Here is a 25,133-nt window from a genome sequence, read left to right on the forward strand (position 1 = left end):
TCTCCTGTAAGTGGATGACAGGAAGGTGTTGGAATGGCTTTCTTGTAAAATGTGTTTTGCATTTTGTTACAGCCAATAACTCTGGTGTGAACAAACGGCAGATCACAGACCTTGTGGATCAGAGCATCCAGATCAATGCACATTGCTTCGTGGTCACAGCAGATAATCGCTACATTCTTATTTGTGGTTTCTGGGACAAGAGCTTTCGAGTTTATTCTACAGAAACAGGTGACACTAAATATTACTACCTGTTCCTTCTTGGGTCACAAAGTGAGCCCTTGTCTTAATACTGCCATATCTAATATCTGCGCTTACCCCTCAACAAATGATAAAGGGCAGTTTATAAAATTCTGCATGATTGTTTGAGCATGATAGCTTTAAGATGCTTTTTTTTAAAATGGAAGATAAAGAGTGTAAAAGGAAACAGAAAGGCATACAGTTTTTGAAAGCCATAGTTATATTAAAAGGATCAACCAAACTTTTTGTTACAATATTTTCATGACTATATTGTTTCTCTCTATTTATTTCATGTAATAAGGAAGCAGGTTGCGTAGCCTGCTACCAGGAACCAGTATTCTGTTTCTTTGTCTGATTGCTTAGCCTAATGTCATTCAGTATATTACTAAAAACTGATTGCAATAATAGAAAGAAGGAGCTGACGATCACAGTAAACCTTAGTTTGACATTAATGTAGAACAAATATACATTTTAATATAATAATGTAGCACCATTATGGAAAAGTTCATGTGCTGTCTTATGCATATAATTCATGAAATAAATTCACAGATAGTGTTCTAACACCATTGCTTAAGTACTGATGGATCAGTAACTCCACTTAATATTCAGCGACTGCAGCACTGACTTGATTTTCAGAGATAAGGGTTAGGATATGGATTGACACAGATCACAGCCCTCAATAAGAACATAAAAAGCAAAGAAAAAAAAGTTTTATCTTTGTAATTTTTTAACTTTTTGTAGCATGTAGTGAACTCTAATTAAGGGCCATGAGGCAAAAATTACATTTGAACTGAATATTTGTTCATGATTTAGTTAATGATTTCTAAATGCAGCAAGTACTTTAAAAACCTGAATTTGTATCACTTTACACTCCCACCAGGAAAATTAACTCAGATTGTTTTTGGCCACTGGGATGTCGTGACTTGCCTTGCCAGATCAGAGTCCTATATTGGTGGTGATTGCTACATCGTGTCTGGGTCTCGTGATGCTACATTGCTGCTTTGGTACTGGAGTGGCCGACATCATATTATAGGTGACAATCCAAACAGCAGTAAGTATCCTGTAAAAAACACCTTCCTAAGAGGTCCTCTGTCACGCCTATTCCTTTCTAGCATTCCTTCTGCTAGCTTCAGAAGGTATTGCCAAATATATTGATTATTTCACTTGCAGGTTGATAAGAAGAGCACCACATGCTAAGCAATTCATTGAGTACTAGCCAAATGTTTAAACAGTCTGTGTGTGATAATAGATAATAATATGGGAGTAATTCTTAAATTTGTAATTGCCTTTATCACTTATAGCATCATGTCATTATAAACTAGAACAAGATGGTTATGGCCTTTAAGTGACAGGATGTATATCACTATATTTTGACTTTCCCAAGAAATAATTTTTGGCATTTTAACTTACTCCTTTTGTGCTACAGCCTGCTATATCAGCTGCTTGCCATTTCAAAAAAGGAATGTCTCACATGCCATGGAATCAAATGAGTTTCTTTGAGAAAGGTCTTTCTATAGCAAGTGAACCTTTGGAGAAGCAATGTGACTGAATAAAAATAGGAAAAGATAAAATGTCAGGAAGAGTTTGCACTTCATTTGCAGGGGACTAACTATCAGTGTTTTGCAGAGTGAACAGGACACAATAATAATAATAATGATTATGATGATGATTACTTATATAAGAGGGCACTTAAAATGCACTACTAATTCCCTTCACCCAAGGGATGAAGGGATCCCTTCACCCAAGCCAGAAATGTGACCACAGCTAAAGACAAGAGCAATTTTTTTCCATATACTAGAGCTGTTTTGTACAACACTAAATCCATTTCATTTAAAGCAGTTTCTGAATTCTGATGATTACTTTCCGCACTGGGTTATGGTTATTGCCTCTTTGGATAAACATGGAAAAATCCATCGCTATCAGCTTTGGTCTCTGGTATAAGTACTGACTGGAGGCAGTTGTAGACCCATCAGTTACAGACATCTAAGTGAAAGTATTTCCTCAACTGAATGTCTGGTAGAAAAGTGTTTTATTTGCTACAAAGTAAATATTTTGTTAATTTTGCAGGAGCAGATTTTTTATTTGTGTTCTAATTTTCTTCCTTTGTCTGTAAGCAGAGCAAAGGGGAGACAAACAAAAGCCTCACTTTCTCATCTTTCTTTTGCTTCTATAACAGAGGGAAACTGGAGGGGGGGGAAACTAAAATTGTGTTCCCATAACAAATTCCTCTAATTTTTATGTATATTCCAGAGCTTTTTTAGCACTTAATTCTCACATAGGGAAAAATTCAGTCTGAAAAAGAATTTCATGTCAAGGCAGTCTGTTAGCTTGATGGCGTTTTGCTTCTTTGAGTGACTGTGTGATTCATATCAAGTATTAGTAACTTCTATGCCAAGAGTCAGAAAAAAAATAAGAGCTTTCTCTTGCTCCTTTCATTAAAGAAAAAATGTAAGACTTTTTCTTTACTTCCTTTGATTTTATGGGGCTTGGACAGCCTTGCCATTAGCATCTCCCTACAAACTGCTCCAATTCTTTTGCTGATAGATTTGTTTTAGTTCTGATACCTTTTTGTCATCATGAACATGTCTGAATGCAAGAAAGTGTAACTTCTTGGAATCTCACGTTTAGTATCTTAGCTGTGTAACTTTGGAAGTGTCTGCCATGGAGAGCCTTAATTTTATGAAAAGAAAGGATATCAGTTGGCTGACAGAAATAAATGAAAACAAACCCAAATTGTATTATTTGTTCTTTGTCTCTATGTCTATGTGGATAAGGCGCTGTTTTGCTGAAGAAAAGGCCTTATAGTTAGATTAATGGGAGACTGCACTGCAGATGATAGTCGGGTCCAGGCAAATGTAATCTCACAGGCACAGGTAGCAGATCTCAAGAAGATTAAATACCCAAGTCCACTGTGGTAGCTTTGAAAAGTATTGATCAGGTTTCTTACTACTCATGTTGTAGGCATGTTGTAGACTCATGTTGAGGAAGTGTGATGTCATCACTATTATTGCTATCACTACTCATGGCATTAAAGTTATCATGGGTGTGCTAATTATGTACTAGTACTGTACTATAACCAGAACCTTATGTGTTGTAAGCATATCCTTATTAACAGCTACTTTGACTTTTCATGAACGTTCATCAGTAGATAGATCACGAGTGATTATATGCCCGACGGATCTTCTGCCTTTTAAAACTTCCACAGTTACTAAATCTTTCTGCTGAAGTAATTACTACTGGAGTCTGTTCCCTACCATGAACAGATGACAGTTGTTGTATGGTAGATTCCCTCTATACTCATTTTCAGGAGTGAAGCATTCTCAACAATCCTTATGGAAATATGTTTGAAGTTTTACATAGTTAAAGCTGCTGAAGTAGTAAATAAATATTTCCTAATCTACTCTTCTTTTATACTTACTGGTAGAAGATTAGGATTTACCTTGCGGGAAAAATGAAAGTGAGATGTTCGCTGTAGGTCAAATCCAATTAGTTAACATCTTTAGAATGAATTTTTAGAAAGATGTAGATGATATTTTCAGGGGGGAAAAGGGGGCTTAGTTTTTTAAAAGCTGTCATCTGGAGACACAGATAAGGTATTTTATACCACAGACTGTAAGAAGGTGAAGAAATTAAAGAAAAATGTCAGCTATAGTAATTATCTGGGTTAGATGCTTGACTTTATAATGATCTTTTAAGCTGAAAGACAGTTAATTATCAATTTCAGCTTCAATGCATCCAATTACCAAAAGGAACTTCAGTTGTTTCAGAAAATGTTGGGGGGGGGGGGGGGGGGGGGCCGGAAATTGCGGGGCAGGGGGAGCAAGTCCTAAATAGTTTATATAATGTAACATTTGTACAGAAAAATGTAGCTAGCATTTCATTAGAAAACATAGCAAGCAGAATTATTTATTGTGAAATAATCTGGGGCAAAACCTGTCAGAACAAACCCTTTACTGATTCTGCTAAAATTCCATATTTCAGAATCCATGAGTTAGATGAAATTTTTACTAAACAACATGTATGTCAATAACCTAACCTGTCAGACTGGTGTAGAGCCCTCTGCTGAAAATACCAGTGCAAACAGGTGCTCAGAGGGTGACCTCAGCTCTGTCTGTGGGAAATACAGAACCAGCTCTGGTTTAAAGAGAGTGGTGAAAAATTGCGTCTTGGATAAGACTCTTGCAAGTGACTGCTCCAACTCAGTAGTTGAAAACGTGCCTGTGAAAGCATGATCTTCATTTTTATGATTTTAAAATATTTTTTCCAGTCAATGCATCTATGAAGTTATCACTTTTTTTCTACAATAAGCATCAAAAAGGAGTTTCCAATTTTTTTCACTTGTCAAAATTTCTTAACGCTTCTCACAATTGGTATGAGAAGACTGAAGTTTTACCATATTTTAAATACAATGTTTTCCATGGATTAGCTTTCAAAAATAGCTTGTGAAAAACCTTCTGGTTAGAATGTTTGTCCAGGAAGTGGGAGACTAAGTTCTCAGCCTCCAGAGACTGGGGGAATTCAAACCCACTTTCCCATATTCACAAGCATATGCTGACTATCAGGCTATAAATTAATGTGGGAGGGGCCCCCTGTGAACCTCCAGCTTTGGTGGAAAGCAAAATTATTTTCTCTGCTCTTGTTAATGGATCTTATGCGACTTGATGATTGGATAGAAATAGAGATCAAGAAATCAAGAACCAAGAGTACATACCTTCAACAGCAGTATGTAGGGCAAATCTCCCTACTTGTACATTCCCTGGTCCAACAAACTTGGTTTCATGGCTATACAATTGCTGAGCTCCAATAGCAGTGACAGAAAATATGCTTTTCCAGCCTAGACTAGAGGCTGGTGCCTGGGGATGCTCCTGGAAAGTGGGAGATGTGGCATGAATTCCTTCAGGCTGAAAGGCAGTTGAAAGCAGGTTTTTATATATGTTTATGAGATTTTGAGCCTCCCCTTATTTCTTGATCCTTGCTTAGTTAAGTACTGCCTCTGGAAGGAACACTCCCTGAATGAAGCTTAGTCATCTCACCAGGGTCAGATACCTACTTTCTAAGCCAAAATTGTCCATCTGCAATAGGTAATCCAGATCTGCACCTTATGCAGTTGATGACCACATTATATAAATCTGCTGTGGTTGAAAGAACAGTGAAAGGAATCTGTTTTCTCTTAGGAAGACCTGGCACAATCACAGGACTTAGTTTGCTTATTTTAATTCTTTGAAGTGATCTGGAAAATGTAAATCTTTGCAGTTCTAAGGATTGAATAGAAAAGTTATTGTGATAGAGTTTGACAATTTGTGTTTCAATTTTTTTTCTCTTTATGGTATATAGGGATTTGTTTTAGCTGAACTCTAATTTGTATACAAATTTCTTCTCACATAGCAACTGTATTAGTCATCACAAAAAGGAGCAAAGAGAGTACATAATATGCCCTGGAGTTCAACATGTATCGTTATAGTTGTTTTATTTTTATATTTTATGATTGCTTTATTGAATGTCTGTTTCAAACAAGTGACTTTGAAATTGAGAATTATCTCTGAGTCTTTGAACAGATACCAAAGCGGATGATAGAATAGCAGAAAAGTGAGGGACAGATGCTTTCATCTGAAACAGACACAAATTCAGAAACTAATTTGGAAGTGATAAAAATTAATTTGCACACTTTAATTGGAATCAGACTCCTGCATGAAAGAAGGGAAGGGTAGGCAGCTTGTGCTAAAAGCTGATGGAATTTTTTGTCAGGTAAGTATGTTGGACTTGGCCGCTTATCCTCTTGAGCCTTTCTGTGCAATATATTACATTCATCCTCTGACTGGTGTTCTTTAAAAGGATCAATGCTATTCCTGTTTTGTCCCTAGAGCCTGAAATTTCATTGATCTCGGGACTTGACATTTCTCATTACCTATTGTAGCTTCCAAGAGGATGGTCACAAGAGGTGTGAGTTAACCCTGTTTTTTCTAACGGGAACTGTGCTGACCACTGGAAAAAACCTGTGTCTATCAGTCCTAAACTGGGTTTGTTTAGCATTATAATGTAATCCTCAGAGGTGCTAACAATTTGTCCTGTCCCAGTGAGTATATTCTGTATGTACCTCAAAGGGAGGGCAAGCGCTCTTTCTCCGGTTAACCTGCACTTTTTAAAAGTCTGTCATGAAGTATTCCTTTATGTGTTCATTTTACATAACATATTTTTGAAACATTTTTAAATGGTGAACATTGAAGGGTTTGTGAGTTTGTCTCTTGAAACAGTAGTTATTCTGAACTCAGAATATTTACTTATTCTTTTATATCCCTCTACATTTTAATATGCCCTAGTTTAACCTTGAAAGGGCAGCGGTTTAAAAATAGCCACCAGTATGTTCTGTACCAAGTGGACTGGACGGCTGTCTGAAGGTCCTGCGCAAGCGCATTGGCACACACGCAATCTGCTTTGCCTGTTTAGAGTTATTATGGTACTTGTACATTTGTACAATCTGGGTATCAATTTTTAAAACACAGTATCTTAGCGCTGTTCTGCCAGAGTAGAAGCACTTTGAAAACTAGTGTGTAATTTTTACTTGGCACCATCTCTACTCTGGTAGCTGAAGACCCCTCTCTCCTAAGACTGCTGCACAAAGGTGCCAGCAATACACCTGAACGGATGGGGTTATATCTAGCATTTTATCAACAGATGTCTGCGCCCATGCTTTGCTGCACACCCCATGGGAGCTGTACAGTGCAGGGTGGTTCAGCAACTTGCCAAAGTTCCCAAAGCAATTTAGTGGAAGAAATAGGAAGAGACATAGCAAATCCTTACTGACCTCTCCTCTACTGTATTTTTCCTTTTAGGGTCTGGATGGATGTAAGGTACCTGGAAATCCGCTCACCTGGGTGTATTGCTTGTAGATATATACAGTGCTGCTCACATTCCTCAGCAAATAAAGCAGTTCTGCCAGAACTGAGAATATTTTGAATATATGAATATTTTTCTGTCAGCAGTCTTTCTTTTACAACCATTGCTCCTTCATGTTGTGGACATTGTTATTGGCTATTTCTTCTTTTGAAATATTCCTATTTATTGATCGTAGCCTTATCTTTTCGTCAAACTCCAGGATGTTTTTTTCTGACAGTAAAAATTCAAGAATGCTATTACATTTTCACTTCCATGAAAGTATTCACTTCCGTAGTATTTTCTAAGTTTTTTTCTGATGAGTATACCCTCAAAAATGCCAATACTAAAGTAAATAACAAAATTATTTTCAGCAAACAATTCAGCTATGGTCTTGTACTTGCTGCCATCAAAGTCAGAGATGAAATAGCTGAAATTTGCCTTGTGGTCTCATGGTTTTTTTTTTATACAGAAGGCTCTTAGGTGTGTCCCCATAGCAATCTGTACATAATTCCTGGAAAAGGACAATATGAAAGAAATAATAACACTGTTCTATTTCTTTTCTTCTTTTGTTTCCTTGCCATGCTAGAGCACCGTTTGTTCTAGAATAACCTTATAGTAGTATCAAGCATTATATTTTTCAGAGAGAAGGGAAGATGTATTTAATTTCAGACTTTGTAGAAAAACTTACTTGCTTGGAAATACAATGCAGCTTATTATTTTTTTTTTCCCTTCTGCCCTGTAGTAATTCAGTTCAAAGGTGCTCCGTTGGGGAAATTACAGGGAGTTTACAGTGATGGTATCTCAGTTCTTAGGTAGGATATTTTCACCTGCAATTCCCTCAGAGCTGCAGCCTTTGACCTCTGTTGCATCTATCAGTGGTGATGTGACAGTGACAGAATATTTTGTTAGATTTTGAATGATTCCTGGCGTTCACAACTTCTGTCCTTAAAAATAAAATGTAATATGACTGAGGTTCTCTTCCCCATGCCACAACTTTTCCTGTAGAAAGTATCACTGAATATTTTTTTCTTAGAGCCCTAAGGGGGAAAATCCCATTTTCAATTACTGTCGGACTGTTACTAATAATGATATGCTGTTATTAATTTGTATTTACTGAAAAACAGGACTCAAAGATCTATGTTTCAGTGCAATTGCTTCTTATAAGCATTTTCCTTCATAAATCAAGTAGTCAATTAAATATGCTCATTTTTCATATTCTGACATTTTACAGTTTCATGATATTATAATGTTTTCCTAGGAAACCCTAAGGAAAATACCCTTTTGAAAACTGTGTTATTTCTTTTCCCTCAAAAAAAATCTAATTTCAGTCATTCACCTTTGCAGTCTGATGACACTGCTGTATACACCTCTGTGATCAGAGCTTAAGCCAAGATGACCCTTAGGCATAATTCTTCTTTATTCCAGGAGGACATATGGTGTGGGGGGGGAGGGAAGTGGAAAATTCTGTATTTAGTTGGATGATTTTTTTTTCTTTTCATTTTTCTGTTATGTACCTGAAACAAACAAACAAACAAACGAACAAAAATCCAACTTCAAAAGGAAGTGGGATTCTCAACAGCAATGATAAAAATCTAAATCTCCAAATACAGCTGATGGTTGATGATATCCAAAAAGCATCTTTCTCTGTTTTTTCCAACATCTATCCTTCCCTAGCAGTAAAGCCCAATTTTCAGTTCACATCTTCAGTTTCCAGACCGGAAAGATTCTTTTCTTTCAGGCTAGATTAAAGATTGGGAAACTAGGATTTATTGGTGTAGCTGTTTTCGTTAGAGGTAGGGAAGTGTCTATACAATGCAGTGACAGGACCAGGTAGACTGACCCACCCTGTACTATTGGGTCCAAAAAGAGTCTGTGAATCCATGGTTGGCAGTTCTCAGCTGGTTCAGAAAGATAGTGAAATACACCAAATTTATGTAGGGTTCCGCAAGAAGTACTGTAGGTTCACACTAAATTTTGAAGGACTATTGTTGTATGTAGTTCTGGCTACCCAAATTTTAAGAAACAACTTGGAGCTAGACAGGCACAGAAATGGGTTGCTACAATGAATAAAAAGAGGCATTTTTTATAAAAATAAAACTCTGTCTTTTAGAGTTTGGTCTGAAGAACAACTGAGAGGGCTGATTTATTCTGTAAGTACATGAGTGGGGAAAACACAAGAAGGGGAGAAGATCTGAAGCTAAGGGACAGTGCTGACACAAGAACAAAGAAATACGAGGTAGACAGAAGTAAGTTCAGGCTGCAAGTCAGAATATTTCTCTCCTTTAAAGTAAGAAAGGTCTGGAACATCCTACCAAGTCACATACCCAGATAGCCATTTCATTAATTTATTGACAGGTTTATATAATATGAGTGTCTGCAATAAGAAATACTTAATTCATTGACCCACAAAAGTCTGTGAAAACCTCCATTCCTAACGCATATCTTTCAGAAGCCCATGCCAATATTGCGTAGCTACTTGGGTAGTTCCCATTTTAATTTTAGTGTTTAACCCTTTTTCCAGTTGGGAAACTGCATTTTATTGCAGGGTTGAAATGTGTGCAGCCATTCACCCATTGGACCTTGCTGTGCCATTAGCTGCAAGATAAATTTTTGTGCTCTTGGACATCGTTTATGCCTGTGACTCCCAGCTACAGTGGTCAAGTCACTGCATTGCTGCCTGTGCAGCAAAGAGAGAAAACCCTTTAAACACTTAAGCCTTATTCTCTATATCAGTTGTATGACCCTCCTTTAAGCTCATTTCTGTGAATGCGGGTACAAGACTTTAATCTTTCTTATCTACAGTAGCAAGATATTTCTCGACTCCAGTTTGCTATTCTAGGGTATTGCATTTAAAGTTAGTGTTGAGGGAGTTTTCCTTTCTGGGTCCATAAATCCTTCTCTGTCTCACTGCCTTCCAGAACAGTCTCCTCTCCAGCGAACAGAGCTTGTGCTTGTCCAGGAGTGTCAGCCTTCCACCTGGCTGTATTCAAAATAAATAAAATAAAACACATTTTGCTACCTTTCTGTTTAACTAAGCAATGCAGAGAATGTTAGAGTAATTTCTTCCTCTCTTCATCATATGGTTGCTTGTGAATCTTTGTACCAGTTTTATACACAACCATATCTTACCAGCAAAGATTTTGTATTATCCATTATTGGTTAGGATTCTGTCAAGAATCAATTCCCAGCTCCTAATTGGACACCCTAATTTCCTGTATCTGAATATGTAGCTCGTAGTAAATACCTTTCTATGGACCAAAATTTTTAAGATCTATCATTGAACCCGCTTCTATGCCATCCATGTTGTCCACATTCAGTCCCATGTAAAACAGGTTTAAATCAAAATGTTGTATTACTAAGACAAATATCTTGGAAAAAAATACATGGAGGCCATTTTAACACAGCCATCTTTATCAACTATACCTCTCATGTTGTTAAAAACAAAGAAGCTTGCTTGACAAGATTGCTATTCCAGTACAGCACGGTGACTGGCATTAATGAGATTTTTGCTTCCAATTCTTTGTTGACAGAACTGTGGATTAACCATTTTGTTATTTTGCATAGGATTAATGTTACAGTAATTCATCTGTAGTTCCCTAGCTCATTTCTTTTATCCTTTTAAAGTATTTGAACTATACTGGCAGAACTCCAGTTCTTTGGAATTTGCCAGCTTTCTATATTTCATTTGTACAAAGTAAATATAACCAGCTGAAATCTATGTTATCTAGCAAGTTGCTAATTTTTTGTTACTGGTTATCTTTCTTTGCCTGGCAAAGCAATATCAAATACTGAGCAATTCCTTACTTCATATAGGCGATTCACCGTTAAAATGTCAGCATCTGTTATTGCTAGAAACAACAGAAATGTTGCTATTTGTCATATAAATACTCCATAAATGCCCAGTTGTTTGAACTCAAAATAAAATACATTTCGCTTCTGAATAGAAAAAAATAAATTTTTAGGGAGTAGTCTATCCCACTCTTCAATAAATTAAATGGGATAAAAATGGGACAGTTATCCATGGTGATATATTTAACATTATGTATACCCATAATCACTTTTAGCTATAATTTTAATCTGTAAGCAGTCAGTATGTCTCTGAACCAGTAATGTCTATGCAATAGTAGCATCTTTCTAGTACAGTCCTGTCCCTTCTTTCTTCTTTCTGACCACCAGTTTCATGAAAGAAATTATGACCATTAATACAGGAACACCCTCAATTCATGCTGCTCTTTAGGTTCCTAGCAGAAGTCTGGAGGCATAGAAGTCCAATAGCAGACCTTTACATTACAGCTGCTTTTAATACCACCACACTTCGTGTTCTTTATCTGAAATACACATTTTCAATATTTTTAGGTAATGAAACTGTAATGTATTGTTATAATTTGTGTATTGTAAGCAGCGCACAGTCCATAATTTCTAAACCAAGGAAGTTTTGGTTTTGAATTAACATTTTTGTTAATGTATGAGTTGGGAATGAGTTTGAATTGGGAAGCTCTGCCTGTGAAACTGTGACATCTGAATTGATTTTGCTCAGAAACCTAAGTATGAGATATTTAACCACACTGCACTTCTCTTTGATGCTACTGATTTCAGGAAAATTGCAGCAAAGTTCTTTTGTTGATGGAACAGATCTCGTTTGGTGTTCCTCTGTTCTTTGCTCTTTTTGTTTTAATTCCCATGTGGTTTTTTTTTACAGGTGATTATCCAGCTCCTCGCGCTGTTCTAACTGGTCATGACCATGAAGTTGTCTGCGTGTCGGTCTGTGCAGAGCTGGGACTTGTTATCAGTGGTGCTAAAGGTCAGAAATGTTTTTATGCTTTAAGTCTATACAGTTTTAGAGCCTTTTTTAGTGGTACTTCCCAGTCTTCCCTCAAGCTACATATACTTCAATTATCTAAAGCCTCCTCTACTAAGACGTGTAGTATTTCTGGGGGAATCTGCAACAGTTTACTCTGAATGTTATTATTTACTATCAGGGCTTACAAGGTTTGAACACAAATTAAGTTGGTTGTTCCTTCCAGCCTGTGCTGCTATTCCCCCTTGGACCTGGGAGAGTAGTTGATAAAAAATTTGTACAACAATTCATAATGACATTTACTGATCTTGAAGAAACTTGTTGGTAGAGACCTGTATTTGGGGGAGGGCCAGCTGCAAGTTCTCCACCCTGACCATAATTGAATGGCAGTTTGTAGGACTGAGCTCAGCCTTAGCAAGGGAGGCAGGGTCAGTTTGTCTGGTTTTGAATCTGTGGACAGCATTTTGTCTAGTAGGTTTTTTGGTTTTTTTTTTTGTGAGGTATTCCAAATAATGAGGAGTTTGCAGACTTGTTGTTACCTCTCTTCTGTTAAGCTTTTTGAACCCTCTGTTCACACTTTCTCCCTGTTAGTTATCTGTGGAATCCAGAGTACCCAACAATTGCCAATACAAATGTTCAAAATACCTTTCCAAACCTGCAGCAGTCTCCTGTATAACTGGTAATCAATGTAAATGAAACACGTGCCTCAATGAATGTTTGCTTCATCTTTCTGTGTTCTGTTTCTCCTTTATTTGTTCCATTTTACTTGTTCCGTACACCTTCTCCTTTCCCACTTAAGTCCATGTCCACTTTTCTTCTCCCACTGCGCTCTCTTGTTCAGCTTCTTCTCTTAATTTGGCAAACTGCACGTCTTTTTTCCTTTCCTATTTGCCTCACTGTCTTCCCCCTTCTCTCTCTCTTTTGTGCTACGTTATCTCTTTTCCCTTATTTGCTTTCCTTACATTGCCCCTGTCCTTCCTTAAGGTTCTTCTTCCTTACATATCTTCCTATCTCATTTCCACTCCACGCCTACATCCACATCCAGCCACTTGCTTCTCTGTCTACAGCGATGCCCGTTTTGTTCATCTCTGTGGATATCCTCATATTCCTTTTTAAAAAGTTTGCTGCTTCTGAGGTTAAGAAGGATGTGATGCTTGTTCTGCCCGCTTTTGCTCACAGCTGAGCTCCTGGGTTATCGCCATTTATACTGCCTCGGAGCTCAACATTTATTTTCAAAGCTGAGTGTGAAACTTTTGAGTAAAGGCATTTTTAACAGGAAATCCTAATGGGTCATTAACTCTCGTAATGACATACTACATAACAGTCGTAGGTGAAGTCAAGACATTTATGAAAAAAATGTACAGTGACACTGAACCTAAAGTTTTTCTTGCAGCACTGCTATTTCTTATCTTTTAAGGCATCTTTATACACTCTTACTGCTGTAATAGTGTACCCTTTTCAACTATTCTTTTACAGGTCTTATCTTATTAAAGTAGCTGGAATCTGTACTCAGTTATCTTCTGCTTCATTAAGTATATGACGTTTTGGTAACATATATTTCTGGAGGTAAAAGCTACTGGAGAACCCAAGACTTTTACATCAAATCCAGAATATGTTTGTAATTGATCAAGAGAAATGTATACCCAGTCTGTCCTCTGAGTTACTCTCCTCATGCTCTTCCTCGTCGAACTCTAGTCCATATATAAATGCAGAGAGAAAAAAAAAACAACCCGGTTTTATTTCTGGTTTCCAGCAGATGCCTGTTTTAAAGCTGCTTCTTCAGTTTCTGTCCTTTCCACTCCCTTTCCAGTTTCTTAGGTTGCATTTCGTGGCGGTGCTGCATTGCCCTGCCATCCTACCTGAGTGCTGCCTGTGCTCCCTCGTGGGGAGCCTGTCCCTCTGGAGCTGGCTGTGGCAACGTGGTAACACACACGGTGCTCGAGAACCTGCTGCGGCAGGGAGACAGCGCATATAGGACTCTTCTGAGAAAAATCCTGTGCATCAGGTTGATGTTTGCAAGTTCTTATCCAATAAAACCACAAAAGGAGTGGTCAGTCTGCATGTCTTTACAGTAACATCTTAAATCAGATTTTCTTTTTGCCTTTTCTTGTCCATGTCGATTCAGCTGTGAAGGCATTACACTTTTATTTTGAAAGATCTAACGGTAATTATTCTAAAGGTGGAGGCATCACTTCATGTAACATTCTGGCATTTCAGTATTTCCAAAGCTGAAACTCAACTATTTAAGAACATTAGTTAATTCCATTGCAGTTGTAGCTCATGGACCCAGCCAGGCTTGAGGTCACTCTGTATAAGGCTTTATGCAAACACAGATGAAAACCTATACCAGAGGGCTCATGGGTGAATGCACTGATGCTGTGATTCATTCTACCTGGGCAAACCCAGCTGCTCTGTGAATTTCAGGGAAGTTAGAAGGGCTTAACGTGAGGTGGCTGAGTCTGCCAGAATGAATTTACTTTCAGGGTCATGAGCCGGTTGTGTAAGGAAGAGATTACTTTGCTGTCCAGGAGTATCCTGTGATTCATAAAAGAAAACATTTAGTATTTACTATGACTCATTACATTTACCACAGAAGAGACTCTTTTTCTTAGTAGGAATACAGATCTCACTTTCAAATGAGCTTTTCTCACAGATCTTGAAATGGAAATAGCCTAGGTTTGCATCTTAAAATGTACATTGAGGATTTCATAGCTGTTTTTTTCTTTCATCAGCAGTCATAAAAATATATTAAAATCTCATATTATTATCTCTCTAGAGTAATAGCAGTTACAATGTGGTCTCCTAAAAGCTCTTATAGTTCAGACATCATAGTAACTGTTGGCTGTCAGATGACTTCCATTGTTAAAACAATTTAGGACTGAAATTTATGCATATAACATATTCGTTGGGAGAGAGGACCTACAGGGACTGCCATTGTCTATAGGGGAAATATGCAGTGATACGATTATATGCCCTCTGGGAGTTGCTCCTACTAGTCACTGATAGGGCCCCATCTGTTTAATGTGAATGGGCAGGGTAAAGAGAGTTCATGTTGTTGGAGGAAAGCAGTAAGGCTGAGGCTTCTGAATGCTTGGAAAAAGGAAAGAATATTTTAGAAGGTAGATCAAGGAAGACTCCTACCGGTTTATGTAAATAATAAACTACCAATTTTAGGCATGTTGTATCTATTTTCTTAATATGCTAGCTCTTGCATTTCTTCTTCTGTTGTATATTTTAAATTCTTTAACCAAACATTACATCTCCTTATATCTATGCAGGACAAATGTGATATAAATGTGTATTATGCATTGCTTTTGTGCACAGCATAGATAGTTTGTATAAGTAGCAAATATATGATATATTATGTTTTCATATACAGAAGGTCCTTGTCTGGTACACACAATTACTGGAGATCTGCTGAGAGCCCTGGAAGGAACAGAAAACTGCTTGTATCCTCGCTTAATTTCAGTATCTAGTGAAGGTCACTGCATTATCTACTATGAACGAGGACGGTTCAGCAATTTCAGCATTAATGGCAAACTCTTAGCTCAGATGGAGATCAATGATTCAACCAGGGTAAATCTAAATGCAAACAAACATTTGTTGTGTCTCACCTTTATGTATTAAAATAAATTTAATGTATTTGCCCTGTGATTTAAAGGAAATATGCGTAAAATTGATACCTTCTGGTTAAGTCATATTCAGACACAGATCCTCTTTTCTCTATCTCCAAATGCAAAAATGCACTTGAGCTTTTCCAGAATAAATAAGAACAAATTGTTTATGATCCCACATGATTCCTGGAATGTTTGTTTGGAATTAAATTTCAGTGGGAAATATATCTTTAAAACAAAATGCTCTGAAAAGAGTCCATTCTTCATTTATTAGCCAAGACATGAATTTGTGCCTTCAGGGCTCTGCTCTGTCACTAGCACTTGAAGCAGCATGAGGAATGCAGATCGCTGCTTTGCTTTAAGTGTTAGCAATGGCACCGACTATTGTGAGACAAACACTGAAATGTTATGTGCTGAACTCAAGTCTTTGCAGATTCATTTAAACAGTTTTTTGGTTATATATCATGTTTCAAACCACACAATTTTACATTTGGAGACCCAATATTTGTTGGTTTACTTTTTGATTGGGGAAAAAGAGGAGTGGGAGCCTTTTTATTCAAATTTAAAGTGGCCAGAGCAAAAGAAATGCTTATAAGTTTATTAGTTTTTTGTAGTATTAACCTGTTTCCATAAAAGCTGACTGTGTGCTTGGGTTTTGTCTTTCCCCCCTGAAGGCCATCCTCCTCAGCAGTGATGGGCAGAACCTGGTAACAGGGGGAGACAATGGTGTAGTGGAAGTGTGGCAGGCCTGTGACTTCAAGCAGCTCTATATTTACCCTGGCTGTGATGCTGGCATAAGAGCTATGGATCTGTCTCATGATCAGAGGTGAGTTTGTCGTTAATGTTGGTATGTAAATGGTAAAATTGCACAGAGTATACATCTCCATGAACTGTAAAGTGTGAATTTATGGTATGCAGTCATTAACAGGATACGGTACAAAACTGTTACCCCAGTTGTTGTTGATTTGTCTGACTCAGCATTTTTCCCGATCCCTAAGTCTCACAGCACAAGCGCGTAAAGTAACATGAGGTCTTATATCATTGAAGTCAGTAAGCCAAAGGCTCAGTTAGCAAAGTATGAGCAAAATTACATTAACTTAAGCACATAGGAATGGTCAGGCTGGATCCGAGTGCAGTAGTAGTAGTAGTAGAGGCCTTAAAGCCCATTACAAAAGTTTGTGGTACATTTCTGATTTTCACATATGTAGAGCTTGAGAACTTGGGGTTGCATCTAGACTATAATGTGTAATACTATTGGTGGATCTATCCACTGGGAGTGGGTGTGATCCTTTCCTTTGACCTTCTTGAGCAATGGGGGTGTGGTGTAGAAGCCAAGATTTTTGAAGTCACTGCTGTGGCACTAAAATTCCCACTGTAAATGTCAAAGATATATGAAATTGATCCCTCAGTCTTCTATTGTGATTATAATGAAAGTCTATATGTTGCATTTATGCAGGATTATGAGTGGATTTGCTGTGTACATCATGCATCAGTATTGTATTTCTTATTAATATACAAACTCATGACATGCAAAGAATTCATAGGATATTGGAAAAATCATGCAGCATTCATTTAAGTTTTTTTTTTCTTACACTTTTCAGCATTCCGATGATATTAACCCATTTCGCAAAGCAACAAAAGCAACAAAAACATGTATAAGTAGATGACTTGAAACAAGTTTTTTGTCTCAGATTTAGCCTAATTGAAACTAACTAACTGGAACTGGAACAGGCCTATTCACTTCTGGAGCTTTGCCAGTTTATGCATACAGTACTGTGCTCTGTTTGAAGAGATTTATTTACACTGCAAAAAATTTCGGCTAGCCTATTTTCTCTATTCCTTATTGCAATAACAGGCTGAGAAGCCCCAGCTATGCAAAGTGCTTTAAGTACCTGCTTAGCTTTAGTCACATAATTAAGCAGAAAACAGCTTTTGTATAGTTTGATAGAAGTAGTGATAGATATCTAATTCCCTTTTAAAACTCAGCTACCAGAATTAGAGGATATGTGATAACTGGAAAATCACCTCAGCTATTGCCACCAGAACAGCGTAAATATGGGGCTACATTTCAATATGAAGCTTTTTAGGAGTACCAAGGTGGGACCAGCTTGTAATTAAGGGATCGGTTCAGCTGTCTTCACAGAGGCATCTCATTCTGTCTGGGAGGCCATGGGATACCCAGCTGATCCCAGCCGCAGCCCCAAGTGCAGAGTGCTCCAAGCCCCATGTCCCAGCTGCCAGCCAGCATAGACACGTCAGCTGTCCTGGGGTACCTCCAGTGGCACAAGGTGCCTGAAATTAGGCATCTGGGTTCTAAAACACCTAAATGAAGGTGTCTTCATGTGAGCTACGGGAACGAACTTCTGTAATAAAAATGAAAATTTATTTGCTACAGCCTGTGGAGTCTAGAGGACAATGAAGCTCACTCTAAAGTACATGCCCAGTGACCTGCAGGGAGTTGGTCTCAGGCTGCACTGGGGGTACTGACTGGGGTCACATTCAGTTGCCTACCCATAGCTAGTTAGTACTGTTTGAGATACTTTAGAGGTCTGAGGTACGTACCTGGGGTGGCACACATGACAAAGCACCCAGTGAAAACCCACACCCTTCTGGAGAGGCAGCTGGAGGCAAGGCAGGGTATGTGAGAGCATGTCAAACGGTGTGATGCTTTTACTTATGTGAAGGTGCCTGAATGGACCTCCAGATCTCCCTTGACCTTCCTATAATGGGAAGATGGAAATTTGGCTCATATGGCGACACCTAAATGTAGCGTCTCATTTGCAAACTGAATCCTACCCATGAGCTTAATCTTCCGACAGTGTTGCAAAAAGAGCCTTATTCTTTTAGCTTTTTTGCTGTTTATGGTAAACCATTGCTTGAGAAGGTAAAAGAGGATTAACAGGACCGCCTGTTCTATCTTTTTCAGAACTCTGATTACTGGCATGGCTTCTGGCAGCATTGTAGCTTTTAATATAGATTTTAACCGGTGGCATTATGAGCATCAGAACAGATACTGAAGCGGAATGAAGAACTGAAAGCCCAGGTAAAGCTGAGAGCACAAGTGCTGCAATGAAAGGTGTAGTCTCTGGTGGAAAACCACGTCTGCATTGACCTCCGTTGTACATTCCATTACACCCAGCAATAGCTGTACATTGTAGTCAGCAACCATTTTACTTTGTGTGTTTTTTCACAACTGAACACCAGCTGCTGAAAAGCAAGCTTGTATCATGTAAATTATATGAATTAGGAGATGTTTTGGTAATTATTTCATATATCTTTGTTTATTGAGAAAAGGTAGTAGGATGCGCCACAAGAGACTTTTGAAAATTCTGGGGAACCTTGTGTCCAGTTATTTCAATGTTTAGGCTTTGAACCTAACATGCATCCCATCTCCAGCCTCTTTTCAAGCTGAGATAAAAAAAATACGTTTGATACTTTGTACATCAGATGCACATCTTAACTTTAAAGGGATACTTTTGTAAAAGTAAAACCTTGTATAAAGAACAAAACTGTTTCTTAATTTTATTGTGGAGTTACAACTTGCATGTACTTTAAACCTGATGTCTTGAAGGAACAGGTGCATTCACACAAATCAAACTGGAGATCTGCCTAAGGGTACAGCTTGTGTTAAAGGGTTGAATTTGGGCGCAAACAGTAATTTTGACATTTCCACCAACACATGTTTTTTCACGTTTTGAATCTAAACTTTACCCCTCTTAAGTGGAGTTCTGCTCATGAAGCATTTGGATAAAAAGCCATCATTTGCCATATTTATACAATAGAAATTGAATTCCTCCCTTTTAAATTCAAAGACTAGAAGGAAAGGGAGCAAAGAGGGAAGTTCAGTTTAATGCTTTGTAATGCTTAATAAATTCCAATACAGATAAAGTGCTATACTTCTGGATTATTAACATTTGGCATACAAATCATGGGCAAGAAAGCCCCCAGTGATTTTTTCCTTTATCTTTCCTCTGAGCAGCTTAGTTTATTTGACAGCCTTAGCTTCATTGTAAAGGTAATTGAGGTTATTCTTTTTGGTTCTTCTGAAAATCTCACCTGAAGCCACTCAAACTAAGGCACTTCATGTTTTACAATACTGTAATGATAACTATTGGAATAATTTTCTGCACATTGTACTGATCAAATTACACACCCAGGGGTATATACACTTTAATTCATGTTTCTTCTTTGTATATTTGGTGACTGTATTGTCATAGATGTACATATTGTGTCGGTAGGGCTATGAGGCATGTAACAGGAATGTAATTTTCTCAGAATTTACACTCACTTGCAGTCATTTATTTAAAAAGATAATGGATTCTTTGTATTGGCACTTTGCACCAGAAACATATCATTATTTATTGATGTGATTACTTATTTGTTATCCACCTTGTATTAGTAAGTTTAGCACTGAATTTCCTTCTTCATTGTTGTTTGTATTTATGATTCTGAAATCATGGGGATCAACGTAATGATTAAGTTATTCATCACCCGTCTGTAAGCAATATCTTGAGTTTGTAGCTTAGAATTGGGAGACTATTGAACATCTGGAAGACAAGTTCATTTCATCTTGAGATCATGGTGAAATATTTTGGATATATAAATTCCTTAAGCTATTGTAACCATGTTTTATTGCAAAGATGTAAAATATGCCAGATGTGTGTGAGTTGGAAATCAAAAAGAAAAATAAAATATGCAAAGAATTCAGTGATTGTTTTTCATTTCAATGAACTTTTCATCAAAACATTCACATTATCATTAGGAACAAACAAAAAAAATATTTTAAGAAATCCTCTCTGATATGCTATGTTTATACCAAAAATTATGCATGCCTGGGTGGCTGTATTTCCTGTGGTCTCAGGAACTAAAACAGAGGTTACAGAGTGTGTTTTGCAACTCTTTTGATTGTCAGTACACGGAGAGAAGTTACTAAAGATACTTTGATCAACAGAAGTGAAAAATCAAAGCCTGTAAGAGATATTTAGGATTCTTGTGAATAGGCAATGATCTTGCATAATAGACCTCACAGAAAGCAAAGATCTGATGAAAGCCATTTTGGGTATCAATATCTGATAAGATGAAATTAATTTCATTTTGCCTTGGGCACTGAAAGTTAGATATATACACTCTCATAGCAGAACAAAACAGGTGGGATAAATTGCCTTTTGGAAATGCTGAGGTCCCTACAAAGATTACAGCAAGTGGAAATACAGTTAGCTAAATGTCAGATATCTAATTTAAGGTAACAATGGTAAGCAAAATACTTTCCTCATAATTAGAAAACTCCTGATAATAGACTAAAAAGCAGAATAACAGCCAACACTTCAGTTTGTTGCCCCTACTCATTGCCTTCCTGTTTAGAATGATTGTTCTTTAAACAATTATCAAAACGAACTAAAGCCAATGTTTGAGAATCTTATTAGAATACTGTATACATTTTAGCAGATAAGTATATCAATCAGCTTTTGAAGCAAATAAACTAACTTGATTGTTCTGGGGCTGGGGGAGAGATGGGGAGGAGAGGAAAGGATTGGTATGTTAATTGCAGCTTGTGAAACAGTTTATTGGTATGTCACAATCTCCATTCCATAATTATACAAGTTTCATACCTAATTTCATGTTTTATTCAACAAATTGATTAAGAAAATATGCACCATTGCAGTTAAACAAAAATGAATATTACTAGTATCTTAATTAATGCTGCTGTTTGCATGAAGTCTCGCAGCAATTGTGTGAAGTACAATTTAGTCACAAATGGGAAGGTTTTGTGCCCAAGCAAGTTTTTTTTATGAGAAATTAGCCATGGGCTACAAAAAGAAAAAAGTCCTACTCTATTGCATTCATAGGTAGGGGCACCCAAAAAAGTCAGCCTCATAATAATAATAATAATAATAGTAGTAGTAATAATAGCAATAATATACCATCTCCACTATGGCTTATGTTATAAAAATTGAGTTTCCATAAAGGCATAGGTCAAGGAGAATGTATTAACAGGCTGGTATAGTCACATTGACCAGCTTGATATGGTTTTTGTGGTGAAACACCACTGTTGCCTTTTAGTCTCTATTTAACTTCTGGGTTTTTTTAAGAAAAAAATGATGTGCCAGGATATTTAAATTCCTTTGTTGTTTTTGTTGATTTGTTAATTACATTATTATACACGATCTGTTGCCGGGTCTTTTAACATAAAAAGAAGCAGATCTCCAGTTTATATCACAAGACTTTTCCAAAGCTTCAACTGCCCCATTTCTGTTGCATGGTAAAGCTGGGCTAACTCACCTTTTTTCTCTATAAAAATGAGACTTCCTGATTCCAGGGAAACTCTGAAAGCTGCCTGTGGAAGATGAAGCAGCTTTGACCAAACCAGTTAAATGTGACCAATCTCTCAGCTAAGGGAGATGTAGCACTGAGGATACAACAAAAATATACCTGCAGTGAAATTAAGGTGCAGTTATTGGCTGTGTTCCTGCCAGTTAGACATAGGTTAAGAATTGGACTATAAGCCAATGCCATACCAGGAGGATGGTGCAACAGCTATGAGGCTTATTCCTTGTCCAGATCCTACCACTGTTGAGGAGAATGCTGCTTTCTCTGTAAGAGGAAAAATAAAAGAAAGGCTGATGCATTTTACCCCAAGGAAAGACTAGCTAGGCTTAATTTACTGGAAAAGCCTTGGATAAATAATGATTATGTTGATAGAGAATCTCATGGGTTGTGCTTGTAGAGCTAAAAATGCTGCCTGTGAACAACAGTTGCGGTGAATTTTTGCTATAATATCACGCCGTTGACAAGCAAGCAGGATGTTTGAAGCAAGCCTCGTGCTGCCAGGGATAAAAGTGTTTGAAGTAGACACGGGGAGTGAAGGGCTGACTTCTGATAACAGCAAGAGAACCATCTCCTGATACAAGATGTCTAGTACATATAAATATTTCATTTGGAGACTTCTAGCTGGAGTTTATGCTCACATTTCCCACCAGTTTAATTGTGTACTGGTTTTATTTTGTCTTTTGTGTAGGTGTGTGTTACTTGCAAACACTAAAATGAATGGACTAAAACTTAAGCTGATATTTAAAGAAGGAAAGAAGTACTGGAAATTTATATGTCTATGCAATACGGTACAGTTTATAGACTCTCTAACCCCGGTGATTAGTTTTGCAGCATCTACAGTTAAATTCCAAGATCTGCAACCGACAAGAAAAACAAGTCAAGAGATTGCTTTCTTGTAAAATTTATAAGCTGTGACCATATAATTAGTTTACAGAGGGATTTATGTAGATGAAAATCTGCCAAACAGCTGACTTGGTTTATGGGTCCCTCTGTGGTGACATCATGCCTAAACAGCACTACAGCTCCACACCATTAGTTAGAAGTCCTCTCTCAGTTGCACCCCATGTGCACAAACAAGGACCTGGGTAACAACAGGGGTACCTATGTGCAAAATTCAGAGCCTGGAGTGCTTTTTATTCATTAAAGGATTGGCATAAGAGCTCTGTGTGCCTAAGGTGCCTTCAGCTACCTTCAGTCTAGTGTTCCTAACATCAAGCAGAGAATATGCTTTTATGTACAAAAGTGTGGGGAAAAAAAAATATCTCCCCTGGTGCCAGAAGATTACAGACAGCTAAAAACTATCAACATCAGTGGATTTGGCTTAGAAGTTTCATGTCTGTTTATACTTTGAAGAGAGTTGGTCTTGGCAGGATGCTGCAATGACCAAGCCCTGTGGCAAAGCTAATCGTAGTATCATAGCCATGCAAATTTAAGAATGATGCACTTAGTTTCCCTTACTGCGTAGCTGGACTGGCGATTGCCAGAAGAGGCTCCAGAACAATTGAAAGTGGTGTTTCAGCCTTGCTGTACAGCTTATACATATAAATCCAGTGCCTATGGCTGTTCAGATACATTAGTTTGTACAAAGGTATCAAACAGGAAATAAAAAAGTGCCTGGTGGCCAGTCTCCCTGCATGCACATCTTTTAAAAAATTAGTAATAGAAAAAAAAGACTGCTTCAGTAGGGAGACGGCAGGGCTCTGGGAAGGGGCTAGGAGCATAGAGAAAAGTCAAAGAGGGACAGATTTCCTCTACAACAAAACACTCATTTTTTTCCAAATAAGCCCAAACAGATTGTCCCAGCTCTGCTCCTGCAATGTCCCTTCCCTCTGTCTTTCCTCTACTAAATGCTTCTGTCCCCCTTGCTTTAAGTTGCCATGAAAAGCAGGCCATAAGTTGGATTTTCTCACTCCTGCAACCATGACCCTCCTGGTATCCATCACATACCCCAACTCCCCATAACTGCCAGGGAGAACTAAAGCAGATTCAGCATAAAGCACACACACGTGAGGCTCCAGAAGGCCCATACACATCTCTTCACCAAGCTCCTTGGTGTCCCAGTGTGGGTTGCAGGAGGTAAAAAACTGAAATTAAAAGTGTATTCTATATTTCAGCTGTCTATTCGAGCAGAACCAGAGGTCATGTGGGAGTATTATTCTCCTAGCAATTAGCACAGGTCAGGGCCCTTCTCTGACCTGAAAGCATGTGGCACGACAGCCTCTAGCCACGCCGCCAGACTCCCTGGGACCAGCCCTTAATCCATCCTAGCCCATGCACACTGCAGGGTGTTTAGAGGGTGATAGGTTAATGGCATGCCAGTTACACCATGCAGATGAGCACAGCACAGTGCCCAAGCCTCCACCTTTCGTTACTCAAGTTGCTAGATATAGCCAAGGCACCTACAAAGAGTGCCTTGGGCTCCATGATCATCAGCCTATCAACCATGTCACACAGTCATGACAGGTGGGGCCTGGGACTCAGCAATAACTCCCAGCCACAAGTTTATGCACAAGACTGCTGTATCATCTTCGAGCACCACACCCTAAAACGACAGCTTTTGGATCACTAGCTACAGCTGTTGCAATAGCTTATGTGGAAGGTGCTTAGTGTTTTTTGGCATGCTTAGACTCACAGCCCCTTTGCGTGTTGCCTTGTGCATACCTTTACATGATGGAACATCAATATCGACTGGAAAGAGCTTCTGCTTGCTCTGTAGACTTCAAGAAGTATGTGGTCAGAGCTCCTCCTTGGCCATTCCTCCCTGAAGCTCATCGACACCGGTTCAGATCCATGAAATGAGATACCTTGGAAAGAGTTAATAAGCTACCATCACCATTGCTATAGCTTCCTCTGTTGTCAGAGCCTCATTGCAGAGGCTTGTGCCCTAACTTGATAAGTCCCTCAATGCTAAGAAGTTATCTTGTGGGAGATAAGCCTGCTAGCCAGACATCTACAGCAGCACTTACGAATGTCAGGCGGGAAGGATTCAGCTGGGACATAAACTCCAGACATGTATTGAATGAATATGGATCCTGTGCAGGAGCTGGCTACAGATAGTGTACTCACACCTCATTCCATGTAGGCTGGGATTAGTGTCCCAAGGGGTGCTGATCTTTCTTCATTGATGGATGATCTGGCCAGTACACTAGTCAGCAATACCTTCTGAGTTCCATATCAGCCCATAATGAATGTGATGAGGCAACACATACACAACTAGAGAGCTCAAGGGTTACGGTTTTCTGCAAGGTGCAATCTGGTAATTGAGGGAGGGGTGGAAGAATGGG

At 38.2% G+C, this 25,133-nt stretch overlaps 1 protein-coding gene across 3 annotated transcripts in view; it reads left to right on the forward strand.

Moving 5' to 3' along the window:
- The window catches only part of NBEA (neurobeachin), a 510,084-nt gene extending 489,861 nt beyond the window's left edge, over nucleotides 1–20,223 (forward strand). For all 3 annotated transcript variants that reach the window (XM_055702674.1, XM_055702673.1, XM_027815633.2), the window contains 6 exons: nucleotides 73–228; nucleotides 1,118–1,288; nucleotides 11,810–11,911; nucleotides 15,288–15,484; nucleotides 16,197–16,348; nucleotides 18,449–20,223. In XM_055702674.1, coding sequence (XP_055558649.1) covers nucleotides 73–228; nucleotides 1,118–1,288; nucleotides 11,810–11,911; nucleotides 15,288–15,484; nucleotides 16,197–16,348; nucleotides 18,449–18,539 — 869 coding nt within the window. In that variant the 3' untranslated portion in view covers nucleotides 18,540–20,223. The remainder of the gene's footprint in view (nucleotides 1–72; nucleotides 229–1,117; nucleotides 1,289–11,809; nucleotides 11,912–15,287; nucleotides 15,485–16,196; nucleotides 16,349–18,448) is intronic.
- The last annotated feature ends 4,910 nt before the right edge of the window (nucleotides 20,224–25,133 follow it).

This window comes from Falco cherrug, chromosome 2 (genome assembly GCF_023634085.1).
Source record: "Falco cherrug isolate bFalChe1 chromosome 2, bFalChe1.pri, whole genome shotgun sequence".
In the NCBI taxonomy this organism is placed as follows: Eukaryota; Metazoa; Chordata; class Aves; order Falconiformes; family Falconidae; genus Falco; species Falco cherrug.